Source organism: Harmonia axyridis, chromosome 1 (assembly GCF_914767665.1).
Source record: "Harmonia axyridis chromosome 1, icHarAxyr1.1, whole genome shotgun sequence".
NCBI classification, from domain to species: Eukaryota; Metazoa; Arthropoda; class Insecta; order Coleoptera; family Coccinellidae; genus Harmonia; species Harmonia axyridis.
This window is the reverse complement of record NC_059501.1, coordinates 83,011,680-83,039,459: the sequence shown is the minus strand read 5'-3', so window position 1 is coordinate 83,039,459 and position 27,780 is coordinate 83,011,680. Positions and strand designations below refer to the sequence as shown.

Genomic DNA, 27,780 nt, shown 5'->3' with positions numbered 1-27,780 from the left:
AATCTTATGGTATTATATTTTAAATATGATTTCTGGCATATGACCGCCACGGCTGGATCGGATGTAGTCCAATCTGGACGTCCAATTTTTGATGACTTTTTCCAACATTGGTGGCCATATATCTGCAATAACACGGCGAATATTGTCTTCCAAATGGTCAAGGGTTTGTGGCTTATCCGCATAGACCAATGACTTCACATAGCCCCACAGAAAGTAGTCTAGCGGTGGTAAATCACAAGATCTTGGAGGCCAATTCACAGGTCCAAAACGTGAAATAAGGCGGTCACTAAACGTGTCTTTCAATAAATCGATTGTGGCACGAGCTCTGTGACATGTTGAGCCGTCTTGTTAGAACCACAGCTCCTGGACATCATGGTTGTTCAATTCAGGAATGAAAAAGTTAAAAATCATGGCTCTATACCGATCACCATTGACTGTAACGTTCTGGCCATCATCGTACGGACCAATGATTCCACCAGCCCATAAAGCGCACCAAACAGTCAGTTTTTCTGGATGTAACGGTGTTTCGACATACACTTGAGGATTGGCTTCACTCCAAATGCGGCAGTTTTGTTTTTTGACGTAGCCATTAAACCAGAAGTGCGTTTCATCGCTAAAATGGACGTAGTGCGCGATACGTATTCCGCACAGAACCATTATTTTAGAAATAAAATTGCACTATTTGCAAGCGTTGTTTAGACGTGAGTCTATTCATGATGAATTGCCAAACCAAACTCAGAATAAATCATTTGACAGCTGTTAAATCGGTCGCCATCTTGAACAGTAATGCCAACTTAAAGTTATATACCTCGAAAAAAAACACCCTATAGTTCAATAGAATTTTCGGAAATTATTATTGAAACCAAAAAATTTATAATCACAGGCAAAACTGTTTCGTTATCCAATATTTCCATAAAATCATCAACATTCCTATGGAATCAACAAGCAATTCCCAGAATTCAATACCTTTGATGTTGAATTTTTATACCCTTGCATCACTTTACATAGAGCTATCAATTTAGTTTGGAATCTCTTCCACATGAGTAATACCAATCCAGTAGTCAAACAAGATATGAAATTGATACCTATACTGAATTTCTGTTTATCTGGAAATAATCACGTAATCAATCACAAATATTTTTGCATGCCCATACTTCAATAACAGCCTATTAGTGGCTGAAACATCCATGGATTTTATCGTGCAGAATATTTGTGAAATATCCAATTCGAAAAAACGTTAGTGCAGATATGTAGATGTCATTCTGGTATGCTCAGTGGAAATGAATCGTTAACAGGAATTTTTCCAATCCATATGAATACATTTCTGAATTAACTGAACGACCAATAACTAGTCAGTGGGTGAATTAAAAAAAAAAATCATTCTGTTCGGAAAATAATTTCTAATAAAAAAATACTTACTCCATCATTGTTGGGCGTTGTTAGGACTATTGGTGTTTCTTCTCTACTGTTAATGTGATCTATTTTCACGAACAGCTTCAGTAGCTCCTGCAATATGCAGATTTTGGTCCCTATGATTTTTATTTGATTGATTATAACGGGTGTTTTTTTTCGAGGTATATAACTTTAAGTTGGCATTACTGTTCAAGATGGCAACCGACTTAACAGCTGTCAAGTGATTTATTCTCAGTTTGGTTTGGCAATTTATCATCAATAGACTCACGCTTGAGCAATGCTCACAAATAGTGCAATTTTATTTCGAAAATAATGGTTTTGTGCGGAATACGTATCGCGCACTACGTCCATTTTATTTTGTTTAGCGATGAAGCGAACTTCTGGTTGAATGGCTACGTCAACAAACAAAACTGCCACATTTGGAGTGGAGCTAATCCTCAAGTGTATGTCAAAACACCGTTACATCCAGAAAAACTGACTGTTTGGTGCGCTTTATGGGCTGGTGGAATCATTGGTCCGTACTTCTTCAAAAGCGATGATGGCCACAAACCCTTGACCATGTGGAAGACAACATTCGCCGTGTTATTGCCGATATACGGTCACAAATTTTGGAAAAAGTCATAGAAAATTGGACGTCCAGATTGGACTACATCCGAGCCAGCCGTGGCGATCATATGCCAGAAATCATATTCAAAATGTAATGCCACAAGATTATCTTACGCATAAATAAAATTCATGTCAATCGAATAATCCATCGTTTTTTTATTGCAATTTAAAGTTATATAGCTCTAAAAAAACACCCTCTACAAATGTTCCAGGCGTACAACAGCAGAGGATCTGGACCAGCAAGCGACCCAGTAACAGCCAGAACCCTAGAAGATGCTCCATCCCTACCACCTGAGAATGTCCAGTGTTCAATTCTCAGCGCTCAATCTCTACACATATCATGGGAGCCACCCCTGGAAGAAGGCAGAAACGGCGTCATACAAGGCTACAAGATAACCTATCATTCCGTTGGAGAGTGGTATGGTATGTTGTGCTTTATTTCGAGTTTTGATTTTGGGACTAAATGAACTTGATGGATTTTTGCAGATAATGATGACCAGCAGACGAAGAATACGCCGCAGTTGAGAACGACCCTTTTAGGATTAAGGAAATTTACTAATTATAGTATTACGGTACTGGCTTACACATCCAGAGGCGATGGGGCTAGGTCCGAGTCTGTTTACTGCCAAACTGAAGAAGATGGTGAGTTCTATCACAAATGTTTAATTCTTGCAATCAATATCACTACTTTCAAATATGATGTGCAGTTTTTTCCTAACATATCTACATATATCGTCTAGGTCTCCCTAGGTATCCCAAGAAATAATCAATATATCTTCTGGAAATGAGATGAATATTTTCCTCCATTTCAACTGCAATATAGCGGCAGAAGAACAATGATTGGTTCAATGATGTTTTCCACGTAGATGGCACCAATCATTGTTCGTTCAACGATAATAAGAATGGTACGGCGACCAAACATTATACCCTCCCAGCTCATTATTGATCTTGAATGGGCACTATTGAGTCGCTCTAGTCTGCCTGGACCTCTCCAAACCCTTTCTCGTCGACTTTCACCTCATAAACAAAATCGTGACTCGTCCGAAAAAAGTACGTTGCGCCATTGAGGTGAAAGCCAGTCTTAGTGGTGTTCTACCCATTGCCGAAGGGTAGCTTTATGTGCAGGTGAGAGCAGAGGTTCTCTTGAAAGTCTTCTTGTCCTTAAATTTGAGGAAAGCAACTGTCTCCTTATGATACTGGTTGGGGTTGCCCGTCTATAGGTCCTCAACAAATTACTTCGAAGGACTGTTACAGATACCGTTCAATTCCTTCGAGTAAAATTTTGTTGGTTTATTGTTTTCATTCAAGTGATAAGATAGTGAAGATTCCACACACAAAATTTTCATGTTACATTCAACAAGTTGAAAGTTGATAGATTTTTGACGATGTGTGTATATTACGCAAAACATTTTCAATATTATTTTTTCTTCTATAGCCGAAACGTTGGCTTTGTCCAAATTGATCCCCTAATTTGAACGCAAATATACCAATAAAAAGAAGGAAAAGGAAAATTAGAATGTTTATCTTACATCCGGGATGTCAAAGGGATGCCATTTAGGCTGATTATGGCTATACTCATGTCAAGGTCAATCTGAATTCTATTTGCATACGGTCAATGGTGAAACTTAGACACAGTACAGGACAATCCAAAGGCGTTCAATATTGTTGCACTATTTATACTTTGGCGAGTCTATTTCGAGCCAAATAACTTATGTGCGCCCTCTCTCTAAGGATTACGATGTTTCATCACGAGATCGCAGGTGGACTCATCAGTTGGACTATCCAGCAATATCTGCCCAAGACACACCCTCTCACAACATCGTGGAGGGGAGACTCTGTATAAATTTGAAGATTCTTTATGAACCCACCGATGCCTCGCTAGACAGTGAAGCGAAGCCAGCAACGCCATCTCTCGGGCATTCACAGTAAATTCAATAAAACCAAAAGTAGGATCATCACATCTTCAAAAACGGTTCTTAATTTACTAGGTAAAGCCTCCCGACGTACCTAACCTGAAGCTCCCGGTCAGCAACCCCCAACAAGGGCAGGATTAATCAGTGCCGCACACTCACGCAAGACGGAAACGGGGCGCACAATTGCGGGTTGCGGGGCACGGCGCCAAATGGGAAAATTAAGAAAGTCGTTGGACCAGAAAACCGCACCATTTCCTCCTTAATGAATTCATTTGATAACACGCCCTCTGGCGATGGTCGGCTGATTTATGCCACGGTACGGGAGCTGCCGCCCTGATTGCCCCCCTAAGGGGGTTAGAGAGAGAGAGAGGGGTCGGTGGAAAGCGAGGACACGAACGATTATGTTATTGCCGATTCCGGCGTTGTGTTAGCGTTCGAAACGTCGTTCGTTGTGATTAGAGAGATTAACGGGGATTGCCAAATTGAAAACTATCGATGAAATTGCGCCGTGGCACGTTTCGGTCTCTAGAATTGTGATCGTACGTGTTGGCGTTCTTGTCGAGGGTGGGGGGGCTCAACAAGTCCGACTGTCGGGGAAAAATATGGGGAAATATTGATGTGACTTGAAACGTTTTCTTCCAAGCTTATGGTGCTGCAACATTAACAACAATAAAAATTTGGTAGATAAGATTAGATTTAATTCAGAAGGTTACGTTTCACTGCGACCTAATGGTCTTTTGTGCCCCCCATCAGAGCTATTGTCTTCATAACGTGATCTACAGCTCGCCTTCCAGTTCCAGAATCCTAATGAACTCCAATATCTGGGATGGCATCAAGGAGGCTAATTCCTTACTATTATAAGTTTGGTGTCAAAGGCAGGTTTTGCGTTGACTAGCGATAGCGAGACATTCCGTCACCAGGTGATCCGGAGTTTCTTCCTCTTCCCCACAGAATCTGCACTCGTCATTTTCTGTTAGACCCATTCTCATGAGGTGTTTCCTAAAGCGGCAATGCCCTGTGAGGAATTCAGTGAGGAGGTGTAGCATATTCTTACTAAGATCCAGATACTTCTTGGATCTTGTAGAATCAAAGTTTCGATGAAACTTTTGGAGTGATCCAGACCAGGAAGATTCCGCCAGAGATTTTCTCTTTCGGTTACCTCCTTTTCCTGAAACTCTTTCTTGTAGGTGCATTGGTCTACACCACAGAAGGGTTCCGGGTCGATGAAAGGAGTTTGTGTTCCTTTTCTGGCAAGTGTGTTAGCCTTCTCATTCCCTCTGTTTCCCGAGTGGCCGGAAATCCAGACTAAAAAGACCCTGTTATTCTTACCCATTTAATTAAGTTTTCTTCGGCACTCCAATACCATCTTAGAATCGATGGTATGTGAGCTCAGTGCTTTAATTGTGGCCTGGCTATCGGAATGTATCGGTAGGTCACATTTCCGATAGTTTCTTGCTATGTTGATTTCTACACATCTTTCTATGGCAAGTATCTCTGCCTGAAAAACACTTAGACAGTGGCCTAGCGATATTGAGCATTTGGTACCAGCCCCGAATACTCCAGCGCCAGTCCCTTTCGTGGTTTTGGAACAATCTGTATACCATTTGATGGTATTTTTTTTAAATCTGGGATTATGGGCTTCTTTATGGAAATTGGGTAATAAAACACTATAGTTATTTTCGTAACGCGACTGCTGTTTTCCCCTTTACGTATAGCGCAAAATGTTTGCTTTGTCTTCCCAATATTCTTTCTGTTCGATGAACATTTTAGACTCTCCAGAATGAATACGCACAAATACCAATCCATTTTAAATAGCATATAAAACAACGCATATATGATTGAACTCAACAATTTAATTACGAAGGGAACAAACAAAAAATAATATTTAACCTAATAATGACAACAATTGCACAATGCACAGTCGACACATCTTCTCGATATTTCGCACCGAATTCAATAGATGAATATTTCAAACTGTGTTCAAGCAACCTATGAAATTTTCCCTGAGGTATATTTTCGAAACTATTTTTATAAAATATATCTAGATTCGAATTATGTAGAAATAAGTGAAAAACATAGAAATAATCAGATTGACGGAAGGGCACTGCTTTGTTAGAGAAAAATCAATTTTTCTGTGCTCATCATCAGTTGAAACCATAGGAATATTGGGACTCTTAGGTAAAAAAAGGTTTTTGACCATTTTCTATTATTTATATTAATACAAACCATACGATGGTATATATTTGAAATTAGGAAAAATTGAGCTTTCAAAAAATGACACAGAAATCTAGTGTTCCCATTTGAAAAAACATAACTTTGAGTCATAGCTTGGTAATTGAAAACCCTTTTGAAAAAACCAGCACGTCACTGGATCCTACGTAAAAACGTGCCTGTTTTAATTTCAGAGCGCTATCATCAGTATTAGCGGAGATATAAATGTTTTTCGATATCGCCATTTTTCCAATTTTCGCTTATAACTCGACAACAAAAGAAGTTGGCCAAAAATAAATACTACCCTTGTTAGTTTCTCAGAAAAAGAGACCGAGAATGGGGTATCGAATTTTGTCTGGTCTCTTCTGGTTTAAAAGTTGTAGTGCTAAAACATCGAAATTTGCCCACCCTGTACAGTGATTCATGTAACTTATAACATTATAAAGGGAGTTTTTTTAGAGCTATAGAACTTTAAATTGCAATAAAACAACGATGGATTATTCGATTGACATGAATTTTATTTATCCGCAAGATAATATTGTGGCATTGCATTTTAAATATGATTTCTAGCATATGACCGCCACGGCTGGCTCGGATGTAGTCCAATCTGGACGTCCAATTTTCGATGACTTTTTCCAACATTTGTGGCCGTAAATCGGCAATAACACGGCGAATGTTGTCTTCCAAATGGTCAAGGGTTTGTGGCTTATCCGCATAGAACAATGACTTTTCATAGCCCCACAGAAAGTAGTCTAGCGGTGTTAAATCACAAGATCTTGGAGGCCAATTCACAGATCCAAAACTTGAAATAAGGCGGTCACCAAACGTGTCTTTCAATAAATCGATTGTGGCACGATCTGCGTGACATGTTGCGCCGTCTTTTTTGAACCACAGCTCCTGGACATCATGATTGTTCAATTCAGGAATGAAAAAGTTAGTACCTAATCATGGCTCTATACCGATCACCATTGACTGTAACGTTCTGGCCATCATTGTTTTTGATGAAGTACGGACCAATGATTCCACCAGCCCATAAAGCGCACCAAACAGTCAGTTTTTCTGGATTTAACGGTGTTTCGACATACACTTGAGGATTAGCTCCACTCCAAATGCGGCAGTTTTGTTTGTTGACGTAGCCATTCAACCAGAAGTGCGCGATACGTTTTCCGCACAGAACCATTATTTTCGAAATAAAATTGCACTATTTGCAAGCGTTATTCAGGCGTGAGTCTATTCACGATGAATTGCCAAACCAAACTGAGAATAAATCACTTGACAGCTGTAAAATCGGTCGTCATCTTGAACAGTAATGCCAACTTAAAGTAATATACCTCGAAAAAAAACACCCGTTACTTCGAATGCACAATATGATCATGTGGGTTATTTCTTACGTATGGCAATAAAGACTAATACCCTCGCTAATACCTTCATCATCAACTAAGACCGGGACGTAGAAAAACCAAGGACAAGCAATGTTTTCGCCTGTATTCCCACATAGAAAGTTGGCAATTCGGACAAAACAACCCCCGAAAACCCCATTCGGCTTCACTTTGATGGTCCAAAATAAACCGCCACATGCCATGGAGCACGCACTAAACACCGTCGAAATTAGGAAAGTTGTCGATCTCTGGAAACCATTAACCCTCGGAGAACGGACCCTGCACGATCCTAACCTCACAATAGGCCCGCAATTTATGTGACCTTGCGTGCGAGGCGGCGGTCTTGGGGGTGGGCGGCAAGATGAAAGAATTGCGACAATCAGTGGCGGTTTGTGAGAGATTTCTGGTGTGGAGTTCAATCTCGGTGTAATGAAGTACATAGAGAGATGTTCTTCTTCTTTTATGAAGCCAAAATCGTGACCTCGTTTTCATTTACTTCGAAATGTTACCGTAGCAACTGTTATGGATTTTTTTATTCAAAAATTTTCAGTCAAAAAGGAACAGTAGATATAACATCGTTAGAATCAAGTTTTCAAAGATTCAATCAAAAAAAAGGAAAATATAGAAATAGAAGACGCTTATAATGGTAAAGGACTAAGAACTAAACCTAAGAATTCAGGGGCGTTTATGCACTCTCTTGTTAGTTCTTAGTTAGGGAATGTGCACGTCCTCGAACTACTTTCTATTTGTTCTATACTTTGATGTTTGACATTGATATTGATTGTGAAAAATTTAATTTAAAATTTTCAGATACACCTAAATTTTTTCATCGATAAACACGAATGATAATAATTATAGTTCATTCACCCTTTTAGACAAAATGAAATCATCATACATCAAATGAAAGAAGAGAAAAAAAAATTATACCCAAACAAAAATTAAATCAGACAATAACTGAACTTAAATATTTATTCCTGCTATAAAAGCATATTTCACATGTTTTCTGCAACTCCTGTGTTCCAAAACCTTCAGCCTAAGAGGCAGATGATTGAAAAGTTTAGCTCCGCTGTATGTCGGAGACTGCTGAAATTTAGTTGTACGATGCCTTGGAAAACAAAGATTCTTTATGTCTGGTATGATATTCATGATATTCAGAACATTTTAACATTCAATTTAAATTTATATGTATATACAGCAGGGATTTCAAGATGTTTATGCAATAACGGAACATAAAATGATAGAAACTGGTACTCGTTAATATTGAAATTCTATGCGGCGCACGCGCACTTCTATGTTTTACCTAAGCCCTTAATTCTTAGTTAAAAGTTGGTCAACTTTCTAGTGCTAGTGTTAGTTCTTAGGTTAAGTGCATAAACACCCTCATTGATTTGTTAGGGTTCAATTATTAGTTCTTAGGTTTAATCTTAGTTCTTAGGAATGGTGCATAAGCCCACCGTATATCATCTAACGTTCTAAACCATAGAAAAACTAGTTCTAGATAAGATTAGTTTGTCTATGTTCTGAACGCTTCAGTGCTATGACGTCAAATTGCCCTGATTGGCGTTCGCAGTCACGTGCTAGTCGATGAGAATTAACACAATTTGAATCAATTTTATTGAATTGAATTCGAGAAATAAGATAATGAGAATGCTATTCTGTTATTTCAAGAACAGCCTTCAATGTGGAAAACATAAATTCGTTTGATTTTATTATATGACGCAATATCCTGTGGGTTGTGGTCCTTATACTATGACTAACCAGTAGCTCACGGCCAAGGGAATAAAAGAACGGGATAAAAACACTTATTCTTCCAACACACTAAAAGAGTTTGAAGAAAATGATATTAGTATTAATGATGATAACGGGTGTTTTATTTCGAGGAGATGGCGACCGATTCAACAGCTGTCAAGTGGTTTATTCTCAGTTTGGTTTGGCAAGTCATCATGAATAGACTCACGCCTGAACAACGCTTGCAAATAGTGTAGTATTTTATTTCAAAAATAATGGTTCTGTACGGAATACGTATCGCGCACTTCGTCCATTAGCGATGAAGCGCACTTCTGATTGAATGTCTACGTCAACAAACAAAACTGCCGCATTTGGAGAGAAGCTAATGCTCAAGTGTATGTCGAAACACCGTTACATCCAGAAAAACTGACTTTTTGGTGCGCTTTATGGGCTGGTGGAATCATTGGTCCGTACTTCTTCGAAAACGATGATGGCCAGAACGTTACAGTCAATGCTGATCGGTATAGAGCCATGATTACTAACTTTTTCATTCCTGAATTGAACAACTATGATGTCCAGGAGCTGTGGTTCCAACAAGACGTCGCAACATGTCACACAGCTCGTGCCACAATCGATTTATTGAAAGACACGTTTGGTGACCGCCTAATTTCACGTTTTGGACCTGTAAATTGGCCTCCAAGATCTTGTGATTTAACACCGCTAGACTACTTTCTGTGGGGCTATGTAAAGTCATTGGTCTATGCGGATTAGCCACAAATCCTTGACCATTTGGAAGACAACATTCGCCGTGTTATTGCCGATATACGGCCACAAATGTTGGAAAAAGCCATCGAAAATTGGACGTTCAGAATGGACTACATCCGAGCCAGCCGTGGCGGTCATATGCCTTAAATCATATTTAAAATATAATGCCACAAGATTATCTTGCGGATAAATAAAATCATGTCAATCGAATAATCCATCGTTGTTTTATTGCAATTTAAAGTTCTATATCTCTAAAAAAAACACCCTTTATTTAGATCTTATCGATTTTAAGGGTCGCTGGCCACTTCTCGTTGCGGCTCGGTCGCAGGTACTTTTCCGCCGGTCTCGGGAACAGATAAGAAAATCTTTACGCTTCTCGTTGTCGGTGCGAGTGTTGCACATATGTTGTAGTTGTAGACTGGTCTGAACTCAATCGAATTATTCGCCTTGAAATGCCGAGTTTTATGGGCATTCAGGCCGTTCTCCATTCGACCGTTAGCAAAGCCTTTCTACGGATCCCTTAGGGGAGTGGCTTTGATCATTCCAAGTTTTTACACCGAGTTTGTCTGTTTTTACTATTTTGGTTCGAAATTCAACTCGAATCGATAGATTCCCTACAATCCCTATTGTATTCTTAAGTTCTATAGTTCTATTTCGCCATTCGCTATTTTTAAGCTCAATTTGAACGAATTGTCGCCACTATGTTTAATTAAGTCAATTTTTTTCTGTCCCGCTTACACCGCAGCCACTGGCGACAGTCTTCCCGATAATCGCCAAATGGAAAGCGTCGAGAAAAGGTCCCAGGCTTAGGAAAAAGCGGGAAATAGACGGTGCAGATGAATGGCGGAACGAGGTAGATTTCACGCTGCCCTTTTATCGGGTGGGTTCCGTAAAAACGGGAGTAATCGGTTCCACGCCGCGGTACATTAGATACGAACTCGGTTAGACCGAAGTTGATACGTCGAGGTAAGGGAAAACTTCGGGACGCTGGGAAATGTTCTTGAGTTATAGTCACGCTAGCTTGTTGGATGAGGTGAATGGAGGGGAAACACTCCTTTCGTTTTGTTGGGATTCCTTTGTTGTCGGCAGCTTTTTAGGTGTTGGGGAACTGTAGGCGACTTTGAATTCTGCTACATGTAACGGGTTTTCCAATAAAAATGATACGGTTTGAAGTGGTTAGAATGGCAACATTGTTCATTATTTTTGACATTTGCCATCTCATTTCTGTCCGGTAGGTTAATTCATTCACATGCATCAACAACGTTAAAAATTTATAAAGGTTTAATGAGTCTACTTGATATGTAGGATATTCAATATGAATATCAAAAAATTGTCAACATTTTTTTCTATTCCTCCACAATAATATATCTTCATGATAAATTTGGTTTATTTTTGTCTTGGAATATAATTCCAATTCTAAAAATGACAAAATTATTAACCAACCAAGAAAAAATTCAAAATAACTAAAACTGTATAAATTTAGTGAACGGTCAATATAATAACTGAATTAACATAAAGCCAGACGTACGTTTCGGAATTATGAATGGAGAAATCATAAGATCAGAGCAAGAAGAACTAATCCTAGGAATACCACAAGGAAGCATTACAGGACCATTATTATTTATATTATATCATAATTTTTTCAAACTAGATGCAGATATGGAAAAACATACAGTGACTATAGTTAATTAAGATGATACTAACTTACTTCTGATTAAAAACCTGTACACCCTTCTGAAAAGTTTATGTGAGTTTACATAAGATGAGACGAAAGAATGGTTCGAGAACAGCAATCTACTTCTTAATGAAGGAAAAACTAAATTCATACTTTTTTCACCTACCAATTCAGGAATTGAAGAAAATAATACTATAACACTGAGCCAAGTAAAATACAAAATCGTTGAATCAACCAAATTTTTGGGAATTCACATCGACAAGAATATCAATTCGAAGAAGCACATAAATTATTTATATAAAAAACAACTGCAGCAATTTATAATTTCATAGTAATGGCCAGATATCTCTGCAGTAATTACCTGAAGACAGTTCACCATGCATTGATAGAGGCAAGACTAAGTTTTGGCATTGTATTTTATGAATCAGGAAATATAAAACAACTTTTTATTCTACAGAAAAAAAGCAATAAGAATACTCAATTACATCAAATATAGGAATCTTGCAGTTCGGTTTTTTCAAGAAATCTGAAATATTGACGATATATGCACTCTATATACAAGAATGTGTCCTTTCCATCAGGAACAACAAATCTCTATTTGAGCATCAAGAAAACAGAAGAACTTTCTACGACACAAGAAATGATGATTTTATCTATCCCAAGCACAACCTAACAACAACTCAGAAGCAAATAGAATATAGATGGTTTGAAATTGTATAATTCCCTGCCAAAAAATATCAAATTAGTATGAAATATAACTGGTTTTAAAAAGAAACTATTCAAATATCTCCTTGACTTGGAGCCATACTCTTTAGAAGAATATATTCCTAATTTTTAGGCGAATAATTTTTGTTTTTGACACTATTCTTTTCATTTTCATAGTTCAGTTTTGTGAAGATGATAGGAAATAAAAATATTTATATATTTATTTATTATCTTTGAGGAGGTTGAGGGGTGATCTCATCATAACTTATAGATCGCTACATAGTCTCTAAGATTGTGATCTCGGCCAACTTTTTGTGCTCAACTCGAATAAACTCAGAGGACATACGTTCAAACTCTCAAGTGAAAGATTCTTTACCACCACCGGACAGTACTTCATCTCCAACAGAGTATTCGACCGAGATTGCCGACCGAGATAGTTGTTGCGCCTAGTGTGAACAGTTTCAAGACCAAACTTGACTTGTGGGCATCTCTTGAACCACACTCTATGATATCATTATCATTTCAATAAATATATCTCTTTATTTAAGTTTGCTAGATTTATATGCCTAAGACTAGAGTAAATATAATAGATAATCATGAGAAGTTATTGCTTGGATCGAGTAACAATCTATTCTCATTCAATTCTAAACTCTTGAACGGTGTAACTCACCAACTTTAGTTCGATTCTTCACTTTGCTTATCTACCGCTTCATCCTTCACAGTGCCTTCTGCCCCTGCTGACATAAAGGCAATCTTCAGCACCTCCAACAAGATTCTAGTCTCGTGGTTACCCCCAACGTTCAGCAATGGGCCTCTAGTAGGCTACACCTTCTACATGAGCTTAGTGGAAGGAGGTAGAGGGGAGAACACCCATAAACGTGTGCTGAGTACCTCTACATTGATGCACGAAGTAGTCAGGGTTCAGGATACTGCCACTCTGCAATTTTGGGTCACTGCCTCTACTAGGGTGAGTATTAGAAAGATCACTTAATAAATTCTCAAAATTAAAATATCGCCTTTCGAATTTTCGAATCACTTTCAGGTATCCAAGTTCTTAAAAATTTCACTTTCAAGTTGAAAATTTGTGCGGTAAAACTAAAAATTTGAAGTACACGTCTCAGCTTAGTTTTCAGTGCTGTTTCCGAATATCAAAACAGATTTTCAAAATTCCGATGTACAAGGTGTTGTTTCGAGGATTCAAACGATTCATAATTTTTTGTTAACCCGGACCTGGATTTTCAAGACAGTTATTGCATGATATTTTTGGGCTCTCAATTAGGAACATATTTGCCAAATATAAAGAAAATATACCAGGTGATTCGTTTGATATGACCTCAAAAAGAAACGGGCAAAATTCATAAAACACCCTGTATCTCGGCTACGAAGACAGTAAGACCCAATAAATGGGTTATCTCCAGAACCGCCTTGGTGCCACCTATGCACCTGAGAAGTGTTTTCTTTTCCCAATGAAACACCCTGTATAACAAATCAATTCTGAATCATGCAATAGGTTTCATTGGATTTAGCAAAAAGGAAATTATACAACTGTACCCCGTATGACCATTTAGGTTATTCATCATATGTTCAAATTAGAATAACCTGCATTTAATATCAATTAGATGGATTTCCACATATAACGGGTGTTTTTTTTCGAGGTATATAACTTTAAGTTGGCATTACTGTTCAAGATGGCGACCGATTCAACAGCTGTCAAGTGATTTATTCTCAGTTTGGTTTGGCAATTCATCATAAATAGACTCATGCCTGAACAACGCTTGCAAGTACTGCCATTTTATTTCGAAAATAATGGTTCTGTGCGGGATACGTATCGCGCACTATGTCCATTTTATTTTGTTTAGCGATGAAGCGCACTTCTAGTTGAATGGCTACGTCAACAAACAAAACTGCCGCATTTGGAGTAAAGCTAATCCTCAAGTGTATGTCGAAACACCGTTACATCCAGAAAAACTGACTGTTTGGTGCTCTTTATGGGCTAGTGGAATCATTGGTCCGTACTTCTTCAAAAACGATGATGGCCAGAACGTTACAGTCAATGGTGATCGGTATAGAGCCATGATTACTAACTTTTTCATTCCTGAATTGATCAACCATGATGTCCAGGAGCTGTGGTTCCAACAAGACGGCGCAACATGTCACACAGCTCGTGCCACAATCGATTTATTGAAAGACACGTTTGGTGACCGCCTAATTTCACGTTTTGGACCTGTGAATTGGCCTCGAAGATCTTGTGATTTGACACCGCTAGACAACTTTCTGTGCGGATAAGCGACAAACCCTTGACCATTTGGAAAACAACATTCGCCGTGTTATTGCCGATATACGGCCACAAATGTTGGAAAAAGTCATCGAAAATTGGACGTCCAGATTGGACTACATCCGAGCCAGCCGTGGCGGTCATATGCCAGAAATCATATTTAAAATGTAATGCCACGAGATTATCTTGCGGATAAATAAAATTCATGTCAATCGAATAATCCATCGTTGTTTTATTGCAATTCAAAGTTCTATAGCTCTAAAAAAAAACACCCTTCATTAATTAGAGAACTCTGAAAAGATGTTGTATCAATTGACAGACACTTTGTATAGAGGAATCCTCTCATCAGACATGAGTCTTGCCACCACATGCTCTTAGACTATAGCTAATGCATAAAATATCACGATGAACTTTATCAATTTAACTCTATACGCCATCTCTCATCAGTATCGGGCGAAGACTGACAAAGTTCTAAAACTCCCACGAAAATTATAGATTGGTTGGTTCTCCTAAATCTCATCGTACAAAGCAACTCAACTGATGGAAAGGAGATACTAGGAGACGTGTTACAGTTAGGCAAACAGCCATAAATCCACGTTGCTGAAATAATACGTCTTCCCCTGACGTCTAACGAGGTTTCGCGAGACAGCTAAGTGGCCCGAAATTTTATAACAGAGACAATGTTCTGCGGTATTTATAAATTGCCGGAGTTTGAAAGTTTTGGGTGACGTTTCGAGAGAATGCATTTTTCATCGCCGGTTGCTTCGTGGGTAGGTTGACGACGAAATTTTTAATTTCGACGTGAGCGATATGCGGTCTTCCTAACTTTATGATTTATACGGGGGAGTTTTTGAGATGTTTGTGTGTAATTGTTACGTTCGGTGTAAAGTTACTGGATAGTAATTTTTAAGTAGCATACATATTAAATATTGAAATTTCATTATGTTTGCGTAGTAGTCGCCTAAAGCTATCGCTTTGCGACTTTTTGGTTTTTTTATACAAATTTGATGGCATTTCTGTTTCTGTCAGAACTTAAAGACACAATTCGGTTTTTCAGTGCATCAGTTGAAGAATATCTTTTTTCGGCCATAACTCCAGAACGCCTAAAGCTATCGCTTAGCGACTTCCTGGTTTTTTCATACAAATTTGATGAAATTTCTGTTTCTGTTAAGAAAATCCTATCATTACACTTGAAATTTCGGAGTAAAATGAACAAAACAATGAACTTCTGACTTAGCGCCCCCTATCGAAAGCAGCAAAAACAAATTTATCTTGAATATATTTTGTCCTCAATCAACAAGATATTATCTTTCAGACGAGATCTTATTTTCTCAAAAATAATGAGCCAAACTGAAGGTACAGGCATTTCAATCAGTCAGATTTCTCCCTTTCCCCTAGCCTTATTTGATGTCGTAAATTCGAAAGTGACAATTCAAAAAGATAGAGAATTTTCCAAGGATTGCAGTGATGATATTTCTTCTTCAATTTCATATAAAACATTTTCGAGTAAAATTCATTAATCTACTCGACGATAGCTATTACGCCCCCTAGCGGTAAAGGTATGAACTTCAAAACAATTTCCAGTGTGTTTTCTCGAACACTTTAGTGGTAAAAATTTTTACCGCAAGTCTCTACGATGAGTGGATCCTGAGATATAGCCGCTTACCTCGCTTATTTGCCCACCCTGTAAAGGGTGTTTTTTTTAGAGCTATAGAACTTTAAATTGCAATAAAACAACGATGGATTATTCGATTGACATGAATTTCATTTATCCACAAGATAATCTTGTGGCATTACATTTTAAATATGATTTCTGGCATATGACCGCCACGGCTGGCTCGGATGTAGTCCAATCTGGACGTCCAATTTTCGATGACTTTTTCCAACATTTGTGGCCGTATATCGGCAATAACATGGCGAATGTTGACTTCCAAATGGTCAAGGGTTTGTGGCTTATCCGAATAGACCAATGACTTTACATAGCCCCACAGAAGGTAGTCTAGCGGTGTTAAATCACAAGATCTTGGAGGCCAATTCACAGGTCCAAAACGTGAAATTAGGCGGTCTCCAAACGTGTCTTTCAATAAATCGATTGTGGCACGAGCTGTGTGACATGTTGCGCCGTCTTGTTGGAACCACAGCTCCTGGACATCATGGTTGTTGAATTCAGGAATTAAAAAGTTAGTAATCATGGCTCTATACCGATCACCATATTGACTGTAACGTTCTGGCCATCATCGTTTTTGATCCCACCAGCCCATAAAGCGTACCAAACAGTCAGTTTTTCTAGATGTAACGGTGTTTCGACATTCACTTGAGTATTAGCTTCACGCCAAATGCGGCAGTTTTGTTCTTTGACGTAGCCATTCAACCAGAAGTGCGCTTCATCGCTAATGGACGTAGTGCGCGATACGTATTCCGCACAGAACCATTATTTTCGAAATAAAATTGCACTATTTGCAAGCATTTTTCAGGCGTGATTCTATTCATGATGAATTGCCAAACCAAACTGAGAATAAATCACTTGACAGCTGTTAAATCGGCCGCCATCTTGAACAGTAATGCCAACTTAAAGTTATATACCTCGAAAAAAAACAATTCAAGTGAAAAGTAAAAAAAACTATCAATCATCGTGAAAAAATTTAATACTCATTATAGCCTATTCACAGATCGGAGAAGGCGAAAGCACCCGCGTCATCACAGTCACCCCCACCAAGAACGTACCAGCCCGCATAGCCTCCTTCGGAGGTCAAGTGGTCAGCGCATGGAAACAAGACGTCAGCCTAGCCTGCAAACGCGTAGGCATTCCCCTTCCTACGGCAAATTGGCGTCACGACGACCTCCCTCTCGAGGTCGGAGGTCGGCGCATAATCCTCCCCAACGCTACCCTCGTCATCAAGGACGTGCAAAACTCCGACGAGGCCAACTACTCCTGTATCGTAGAAAACACATATGGCAAAGACGAGATAGTATACAGTCTGAAGGTCGTGGTGCCGCCCGAAGCACCGGTGCTGAGTGTGGTGGAGGCGTTCGCTGACACCCTGCATCTGAAGTGGATGGACCAGGGGAACGGAGGGTCGCCCATCTTGGGATACGTGATCAACTACAAGAGGGATGCTGGAGACTGGGAGGAGTTGCAGATTGCAGCCCATACGGATTCGCACATGTTGAGGGATTTGTCTTGTGGGACGAAGTATTTGATGTACATTACGGCGTTCAATAGAATTGGAACTGGGTTTCCTTGTGATATTGTTACGTCGCATACGAAAGGAACTGGTAAGGATTTATGTGAACTCAGTGAATAACAACGAATATTTCCCTCCTGTCAAAAATTCTATGTATATGGTAAACAATTATCGAACATTACATTATGTAAATAATTTTTACTTGTTTCTTGCTTTGATTCTAATATGTTCCATTTAGTTCAAGATGAGTTAGTTGATTTTCTTATCGAAATGTATTGCATGTTGTTAATTCAACTAAAGGTACCTAAATGTAATACAGATCCGACCCAAAGAAATTTGGATAAGGGTTAAAATCACCTGAAAATGAACTTTGAATGACATCGTATGATATATCGTTGAATTTAGCGTTAAAAGTTATTTCGAAAAGTGTCATAAAATATGCAGGTCCGTATTGAAAATAATGAGGTTGAGGGTGGCCCAGGGAGTACGAAACGTTGGATACGAAATCTGATTACGTCAAATTGAGGATAATTTACTGTCGAATAAAAAATTCCTGAAACATTTTTTGATAATATTTGAAATAAAGTGGGAAAAAAATCAAAATGACAGAATTTACTTTTCCTACGATATCTCAAAAACCGGCCTTATAATCGCGATTTGTTTGAACTGCTTGACAATGCTCCTATGAATGCAATTTTTGTCTCCATTTGACCGACCTTCCAACTCTTATGGTTTAAAAGTTACCAATACAATCCCATTGAAAAAGTGGCCACCCTGTAGATGGCTCTAAAACGAAGGATCTGTAGATACCTGGGAGTCGATGCATCTTTCTTGCAAACCAGGACACTAGCTGTCTATACTTACGCCCTTGAGTGTCTCAAAAGAAACCTCAAAGGGGCGCTTAATTACATCTCTGCAGACAGCCAGGGGTTTCTACTGACATAGGAGTGCCGTAATACCATAAAGCAACTGGCCAGAGGGAATAAAGTAACTCTTCTATGGGTACTGCGACATTGTGGTGTTGAAGGAGAGTGAAAATCCGATATACTTGCAAAAAGAGCCGTTGGTCCTCAGCCCTTTTGTGGGCATTGAAAAGACCAATATAAGGCAGTGGTTCATCAATGCGAGTGGAGGAATAGAAAAACCCTCTGGAGAAACACTCCGGGTCTTACTAAGGCAAAGAAACTTGTGGTGGTTTCTCCGAACTATACCAATTAGCTCCTGAAGCTACCGCCAGCTGAGCTTTGGGTAATGGTGGGAATGGTGACAGGACACTGTCGAGGCAAATACCCTTTGTATCGCATGGGTAACATGAGATGAGATCTGCAGGCTCTGTGGGAAGGAGGTAGGAACAGCTGAAGACATGGTGTGCAAATGTCCGGGGCTGACTGGCCTAAGAGCCACTCACATGCAGTGGCGGCTCGTGAGCTTTCATTCAGAGGAGGCCGAACTGTACTTCCGGTCAGCCACTCGCATTTATTGTACAATTGGACGCAGAACGAACGATTATGCCTGGAATTGACAATTAAATTTTGCATAGCAGGCTGAGGTGTTTTTATAGTTTTGGTAATGAAAATTTTGTCATCGTAAGGCATTTGGCTGAACTTTTTAATCAAAATAAAATCTACAATATCTTCAGTAACTCTGAGTTCCCTACTGACACTATCATTTTCATTTCTAGTTTCCGACGTTTCCGTTTCCATTTTTCTCGATAAAATATATCTGAATAGCCAGCCAATATCCTTCCTTACCTACAAACTTTGCCGAACAATCCTAACACGAAACCACAAACAACACGCCGAAAGGAATAAAAAGTCCTAACCTATCTTTAGCTTTCCCTAATTCTAGCGCTAATAAACAGAAACAGGGAAACAGCTGACCCATCGTTAATCGCCGTGGATCATTTTCGGGCGCTTTCGGTCAACGGAGACAGGGCCTCCGGCACGTGATATCCAGCTCGAATTTAGAGTGGCCGGAGCTTCGTATCGGGAGAAATTTGAAATTCTACGTTCAAGACAAACGCGACTAGAGAGGAATTGGGCCTCCGCGACCCGCGTCTGGAGTCTGCTGTATTCTTTAGCGCATCGCATGCCTGTAGTACGGTGCAGCGATGGGCAATCTTCTCAGTTTTGAAGTCTGTTGCGGAGAATGTATAAATATGATGAAATATTGGGGTAAAAAGTATCCAAAAATTTGAATATTCTATTGATTTAGGTTAACATAATATAGTTGGACTTGAACTAAGAATTATAATGCGGTAAAATTTGGGGAGGCCCTGCCTCCTCTGAGCGGCCGCCACTGCTCACATGGGAAAGTCTGTTCTGGATACTCAGATAAAATAATAACCAAAGTTGTCTTCGGTTTCGTTAACCGTATCGACGGCCTCCCTGGGTTTGTTTGAATAGGTAGGGTTAAAAACAAAAGATCAAATTGATCGTAACAGTGAATGATAAGAATAATAATAATAATAATATCTCCTTCAACAGTTCCAATCAAGCCTAAACCATCGCAAGCGTTAACGATGAACACGACCGTTGTTACCATATGGCTAGACACGTGGGGTGATGGAGGTTGCGGCATCTCCTACTTCTCCATAGAATTCAGGGCGGGTCCTAACTCAGCCTGGACCATGGCCTCCAACCACGTCAAGCCGACGGAGAGGATCTACAGCATAGCTGACCTCTGGCCCGGCACCGAGTACCTCCTGAAGATCACGGCCTACAACAATGCCGGTCACACCGAATCGATCTACAACTTAACCACGCTCACGCTAGGTGGCGGTAAGTGGCAACACTCTAAGAAATTTGAATTGAAAGCTCCTATAGTTACTTAAAGCTGTTGTCATCCCCGGTCTTCCATGAATTACCACTTTGAACTAATATATCCCCTTTATTTTGCAATCCCTGTGAAAACAATCTGGTCAAACTGAGTTTTTCTTTAGGTATTCCTGAGATAACACCACCAGTTCAACACTCGGAAGACCAACAACCTTATTTCGTCAAAATACGCGTCTGGTTGCCAATTTGTATCTCTCTAACTGTAGTTATACTGTTACTGCTGGTGGCTGCCTTTTTGAGAAGGAGTGAGTATTTTTGCCTACATTTGTAACTGAATGTGAAGCTCTCTTAGGATTTTTTGTCAAAATCAGTCATTATGGGTTTGTTGAAGTTATACAATATGCTCCATTGTCACCGATGCATCTTTATTTTAGTGACAAAACCAAATAAGTCACGGCACGCAATAAACTATAAACATTGAAACTGCTTCGCTTTTTGGAGGTGGTCGAAGTTAGCAATGCAACTTCTATAGAAAAGCAAAGGGTCATACTAAACCTAATTTTTTATTAATATCATTGCTATAGGTTGAGTAGATTGGCTAAGGACACTCTACCTTTCAGAGATGCGAATGATTTGGTATAGTTTTCTTGCACCCTACTAACCATGCTCTTAGGTCTTGAAATCGGTGTTATAGGCAGAAACCCTAGCTGCCTGAAAAGTATCTTCAAAGGGGGCAAAGGTACAGCTAGGAGTTGAGAACGTCAGAATCAGATTACCAGAGTTTACTTCATTCTGAATATGCCATTAATAACCTAAGAAAGAGTCAACCGCAAATATTTTCCATAAGTGTCATCGAAGGGAATGAATAATCTAATGAACAACTACTGAACCTGAACTCTTCTGTAGGTTTGTAAATGAAATTACAAGAAAACTAGATTGTAGAGAAATGCGCCAGCAAAAAGATTCTTGGAATTTTCACCGTCCTACACAAAAAAGTTCCTCCATCATGTGCCAAAGCTGAATGTCAGGTTATTGTAGAAATGCTCACAGGGCACTTTTGGGGAGGATTTGATCATCACCAAGGCCAGCCATTTTCTCCCAATCAGATGAAATACACTGCTCAACAATTGATAGGGATCACTTACTTGTTCTAAATTTATTTCTGAAATATTCGCTCCAAGATTATAAATTTAGTCAGATATCAGAGTATTTTCAGTTGATAATATGGTTCACTTGAGAAAAGAATGAAAAAAATGGAAAGTTGGAGAGAAAAAAAGACTTTATTAGGAACACTCAAAATTCTGTGTTTGAATAACATAAAAATGTTATGATGAAACCACAAGAAGGCTGAAGTTTCGGTTAAGCTAGTACCTAGTTGGTCCCCCTCGAGCTCGTCTCAAGCATTCTACCCTACGAGGCATACTTTCGATCAAACGATTTATAAAATTTTGGGGCAAATTCGTCCAAACATCCCGTAAAGCGTTAGAAAGGTCCTCCAGGTTATTGATCGGTTGTTCTAAGGTTGACATGTTCGATGCAATTCATGTCTGGAGAGCGATCTGGCCAGTCCATCCTATCAATAGCATGAGTTTCTAGCGCTTCATTAACCAGACGACTACGGTGTGGACGGGCATTATCGTCAATTAAAATGAAATTCTCGTCCACGGCAGCCGCAAACGGAACAATTATGGGTTCAATAATCATATCGTGATATCTCTGGCTGGTCATGGTGGTGTTCTGCAGAACAACCAACTCTGTGCGTTGGTTCAAACAAATGCCTCCTCATACACATATAGAACCTCCGCCAAAAGCTGTTGTGGGTACCATAAACTGTTCTGCATACCTTCGACCTCTTTCCCTCCAAGCAGGAATACGTCCATCGGAGTTGACCAAACGAAATCTAGACTCATCCGTAAATAAACATCGGCTCCAATCTTCAAGTGTCCAATTGCGGTGCTCCTCAGCCCATTGCCGTCGATGAACCCGGTGTTCCCTATTCAAACGGGGATGTTGTACCCTCCTACGTGCTCTCAAACCACGAACATGTAGTCGTCGTCTTACAGTCTGGTTCGAAATTAGAACTCCTGTTGCAACTCTCAGTGATCTATTGAGCCGCGACGCCGGGTAAGTGGGATTTCTCCTAGCATTGAGGATCAAAAGACGATCTTGGGCAGCTGTTTTACTGCGCTGCCGACTCCCCCATGAACATAAGCTACTGAGTCGTTTTGGATGAACCTATTCCAAGCCCGACTCACGACACTTTGCGAAACATTCAACCGCCGGGACACTTCTCGCTGGGACAAACCTTCCTGTATCCACCGTATGATTTGGTCCTGTTGCACAGGAGCCAAACGTCTTCTCGGCATGACTGATAAGCTGATATTGTTCTCATTTCTTCAATTATTGTCACCTTATGTGTTTGAAAAGAACAGATTTAATAACAAATACCACATTGCTTTTCACTCCACCTGTAACAGCCTACAGATAATAATCGATTTTGTGAACAAGAGCCGATGAAGTGAGGAAGACTTTGATATAATCAACTCAAAACATCTTACTTTTTCCTTAGAGAACATATAATGTACAGATATTCACGAGATAACTTGAAAAAAATACAAATGAAGAGAAGTTCATAAGTGATCGCTAGCAATTGTTGATCAGTGTATATAAACTCTTAATGTCTGCATTGAATAGACCCATTAAACTACTAAACTACTACAATCTAATCTAAAGTAACTTCCGCTTTATATCACTAAAATTTTCCGCAGAAATCCAAAGCGACAGGGACACCCAGAACCAATCCATAGGAGAGTCCCCCACGATGGCTCAGCTGCAGAACAAGCAGAACCGCGACCAGCAGTACCTGGCGGTCAGGGTCGGACGCGCCCAACAGCCCATAGTCGACGACACAGAGACGTACAAAGCGGAATCCGCCGACTACATTGAAGACATATGTCCTTACGCGACTTTTCAGCTGTCCAAGCCCGTGTATAGCGAGGGCTCTTACAGCGGAAACGTTTACAGCGGCCCGTACCATCCGGTACGCGGATCTTTTGTTTATCATGACGTTAAACCACCACCTTTTGATAAGTTAAAGTTAGGACATGTAAGTTCATTTTTTTCTTCTGAGTTCGCTGCTTTTGCACATGTTCGTTCCTGCCTATGTAAGTCGCCTGTAGAGTTATCGAGAACTTGTATTAGTTTTGGTTTTGTTTAAAAACTTATCAGCTTTTTATGTTGGAGTTTTGTTTTTCATCTTTTAATTTAAGTTTACTTTTTTCGATGGGTCAAATTGCAGGGTTTGCTCAAACCAATTCCCCTTTGTTTATTATTTTGAATGATTGAATATTCTTCTTGCAGAATAAAGAACACGAATATACTAAGGTTAGAAGAAAAGGTGGAAGACTTAGGGATCCTCATTCAGAAAGTCAAGGTAAAGTTCATTGAAGAATGTATGACTAACACTAAGAAGGGTTGATGCTGCCTAACATAAACACCAATAGCTCACATACCAAAATATATTAAGGGAATATATCTTCAAAAAAATTATTATTTACCCCATAACTGTTACGTTTCAGAGTCTGATAACCTGGGCAGCACTGACTCAGAAGTGAAGAAGATTCTAACACTTCATCTACCTATTTCAGAATATGACACTCTTGGTTCGGACTCGGAAGATGGAAGGGCCACAAGCCAAGAGCTCATGTCCTTCAACCAAAGAATGAGAGGTCAGTACCATGCAGTATTCTTGATCTTCTATTAACCGAACGCTTCATACGCACACATACAGGGTGTCCCATAAGTGGCACGTCACAGTGACACCGGAGGTAGGTCAGCTAAAGAGGGACCTAACCAGCCTAACATGACCCCAGTAAAAGTTGCATGGTTTTCGAGTTATTACCAAATTACGTTTTTTAGTGAATTTTCACCTTTTTTAACATTGTGAGGGTCAGAATTCTGCTGGAAAGCTCTCGAAGCTTATTTTTTTTGTTGTAATGGAATCTTAAATAGTTATTTAAGATGACATGAGTATGATTCTGTCAAAAAGTTATGTGGATTTCCGTAAATTAATGGATAAATCTTGATTTCAATTGCTAGCAAAACGAGAACTTCGACTTTGGACACCTGCTTTGAAAAAAAAATCCTTGAAACAAAACGAGCAAGTAACATCAAAAAATTGGGCATTTTAGACAGATTTAGAAATGGTACAATACACGAATCTTATGCCCATAAAACTAGGAATTTTCATCATTTTACCGATGCCCTACTTAACTAAGTTGAAACTAGGAACCCCGCTATCAGGTAATTTTGCCGCTTGCTATGACATTACATTTGATACCGGGCTTTGTTATTATTTGTTAAAGTCGCAAAAGGGAAAAAGATGGATTAGGGGAAGCGAAAAAGGAATATTATTGAAAAAAAAGGTAAATTAATTAAAAACAGACTTAACTTTCGATTATTTACTTAATTCTTAAATCTAACTTACAGTAAATGTTCAAACTGTTTCCCTCGGACTCTAATGCATAAATGACACCGTTTTATAAAATTACGATTCAATTTTCTTGAACTAATTTCCGATATGGTCCGGGCTGCGTCGAATACGCGTTCACGCAATTCTTCCTCGCTTCTTATTGAACGCGTATTCGACGCAGCCCGGACCATATCGGAAATTAGTTTAAGAAAATTGAATCGTAATTTTATAAAACGGTGTCATTTATGCATTAGAGTCCGAGGGAAACAGTTTGAACATTTACTGTAAGTTAGATTTAAGAATTAAATAAATAATCGAAAGTTAAGTCTGTTTTTAATTAATTTACCTTTTTTTTCAATAATATTCCTTTTTCGCTTCCCCTAATCCATCTTTTTCCCTTTTGCGACTTTAACAAATAATAACAAAGCCCGGTATCAAATGTAATGTCATAGCAAGCGGCAAAATTACCTGATAGCGGGGTTCCTAGTTTCAACTTAGTTAAGTAGGGCATCGGTAAAATGATGAAAATTCCTAGTTTTATGGGCATAAGATTCGTGTATTGTACCATTTCTAAATCTGTCTAAAATGCCCAATTTTTTGATGTTACTTGCTCGTTTTGTTTCAAGGATTTTTTTTTCAAAGCAGGTGTCCAAAGTCGAAGTTCTCGTTTTGCTAGCAATTGAAATCAAGATTTATCCATTAATTTACGGAAATCCACATAACTTTTTGACAGAATCATACTCATGTCATCTTAAATAACTATTTAAGATTCCATTACAACAAAAAAAATAAGCTTCGAGAGCTTTCCAGCAGAATTCTGACCCTCACAATGTTAAAAAAGGTGAAAATTCACTAAAAAACGTAATTTGGTAATAACTCGAAAACCATGCAACTTTTAGTGGGGTCATGTTAGGCTGGTTAGGTCCCTCTTTAGCTGACCTACCTCCGGTGTCACTGTGACGTGCCACTTATGGGACACCCTGTATGATATTGCACGGACCACTGTTCCAGTGTTACTGAAATCGCATCCAATCTCTTCATCCTTCCTGTAATACTCATCCCAAAAAAATGAGTAACCTTTTGCATTGATGATGATGTGCGTATCATGTACTTATTGATAATGATCAAATTTTTCCCAGGAGGAGCTGAAGGAACGTCATCGTCTTCCGAAACTTCTCCACACTCTGGTAGCATAGGAAGGAAGCCATATCCTTCGAAAAAGGGAAAGAACAAAGTACCTGCTTTAGGAAAGAGACATGTAAGAAGTAGCAGTGGTTACTCTAGTCACAACGATGAAACAACTTTTAGTATATCACACGCCCCAAGCTTTAACGATAGAATCCACCCTCCTAGCAGGTTTTCGGACTTGGGAGGACCCAGAGAAATGACTGAATCAGAATATGAGAAGGTGAGAGCGAGAGGAATGACCAAACTGACTAGAGAAGCCTTCCAGATCAACGTATGAGAATAAAAAAAGTCGGATAAGACTTGAATTGCAAGATTTGGTGGTAATTGTTGACGTCGTAACGGTACCGTATGAAAAAATTATGACAAACTTTTGTTTTGCCGATTGCAACAACCTTTCATGAACCCCATAACGAATTTTCTAGAAAATTGTTGTTTGCACTAAAATAAAATATTGTATTATGTTTACATATTTTGAATGGATACTGTACAGTTTGTGGATGACTAGAAGAGTGGTTGGTGCCTTTAGCGGATCCTAATGTGAAAGAAACTCATTGGTGTGCCAAAGAGAATTAAAGACAAGAAACAAAAATGGAATAGTAACAAATGTATGTTATAGATTTTATAGATTGTTATGTAATGTTGGGAAATCCTTTATTATTTTCTCTACTAGATTTCGCGTTACGTTTTGGAATCAAGTACTTTCAAATCGATGTGAAATTATAAATTTCTTCTATAAAACCCAGCTGATATAATTTGTAAATTTCAATTATAAATAACTAATAACCCAGATATGTATTTATTACAATTCAATAAACTGTTATGTTGAAATATGGCTATTTCTCCTCATATTACACAATGCTTGAACTTTTTTTCTCTTATTCTGTTGGAAATCCGTTCATTCTGTCATACCTTGTAGAACATAATAATAAGGAAAAAGACAGTTTCACACAGATTTCATGGGTACATTTTATTATTATGTTGGAAATCGAGATTCTCCTGTCACGAATTTATCTATCATCTGTCGAATTTATGATACAGAAAACAGTTTTGCCAATCAACAATTTTCAATGAAAAAATCACTAAACGGTATTTATGGAAATATTCCATTAATTTTAATAAAAATTCATTGAAAGGCTCATTTCAATTCTCATTCATTCAAAACTTTAAACTCGTGGAAGGATATCAATGCCTTCTTGACTTGTATAATAAATGACTATTATAGATTTTTATCCCTATTCAGTTAATTTCTCATTAAGTGAGAACAGACTTGAATGATTAAAGTTTCTAGGGCTTTTTTTGCACAGTTAATAACAATTTTGTGTTTTCAACTTCATTTATATCATTTTCAAAAGTCTGAACTATCAAGAATAGTTATTTATAAAACAAGTGCAGAAGGCATTGATATTCTTCCACGAGTTCAAAATTCAAAAACGAGCCACGAAGTGGCGAGTTTTGGAATGAACGAGTGGTAGAATGAGCCTTCTGTACG

At 38.8% G+C, this 27,780-nt stretch overlaps 1 protein-coding gene across 4 annotated transcripts in view; it reads left to right on the top strand.

The window, feature by feature from the left end:
* LOC123682409 (Down syndrome cell adhesion molecule-like protein Dscam2) overlaps positions 1-27,115 on the top strand; it is a 237,327-nt gene extending 210,212 nt beyond the window's left edge. The window contains exons 15-24 of one of the 4 annotated variants that reach the window (XM_045621012.1): positions 2,232-2,442; positions 2,506-2,661; positions 13,118-13,362; positions 17,340-17,946; positions 20,342-20,635; positions 20,797-20,937; positions 23,401-23,738; positions 23,993-24,065; positions 24,211-24,360; positions 26,243-27,115. In XM_045621012.1, coding sequence (XP_045476968.1) covers positions 2,232-2,442; positions 2,506-2,661; positions 13,118-13,362; positions 17,340-17,946; positions 20,342-20,635; positions 20,797-20,937; positions 23,401-23,738; positions 23,993-24,065; positions 24,211-24,360; positions 26,243-26,568 — 2,541 coding nt within the window. In that variant the 3' untranslated portion in view covers positions 26,569-27,115. The remainder of the gene's footprint in view (positions 1-2,231; positions 2,443-2,505; positions 2,662-13,117; positions 13,363-17,339; positions 17,947-20,341; positions 20,636-20,796; positions 20,938-23,400; positions 23,739-23,992; positions 24,066-24,210; positions 24,361-26,242) is intronic. The other 3 variants (XM_045621027.1, XM_045621018.1, XM_045621022.1) reach the window with 3 other exon arrangements.
* The last annotated feature ends 665 nt before the right edge of the window (positions 27,116-27,780 follow it).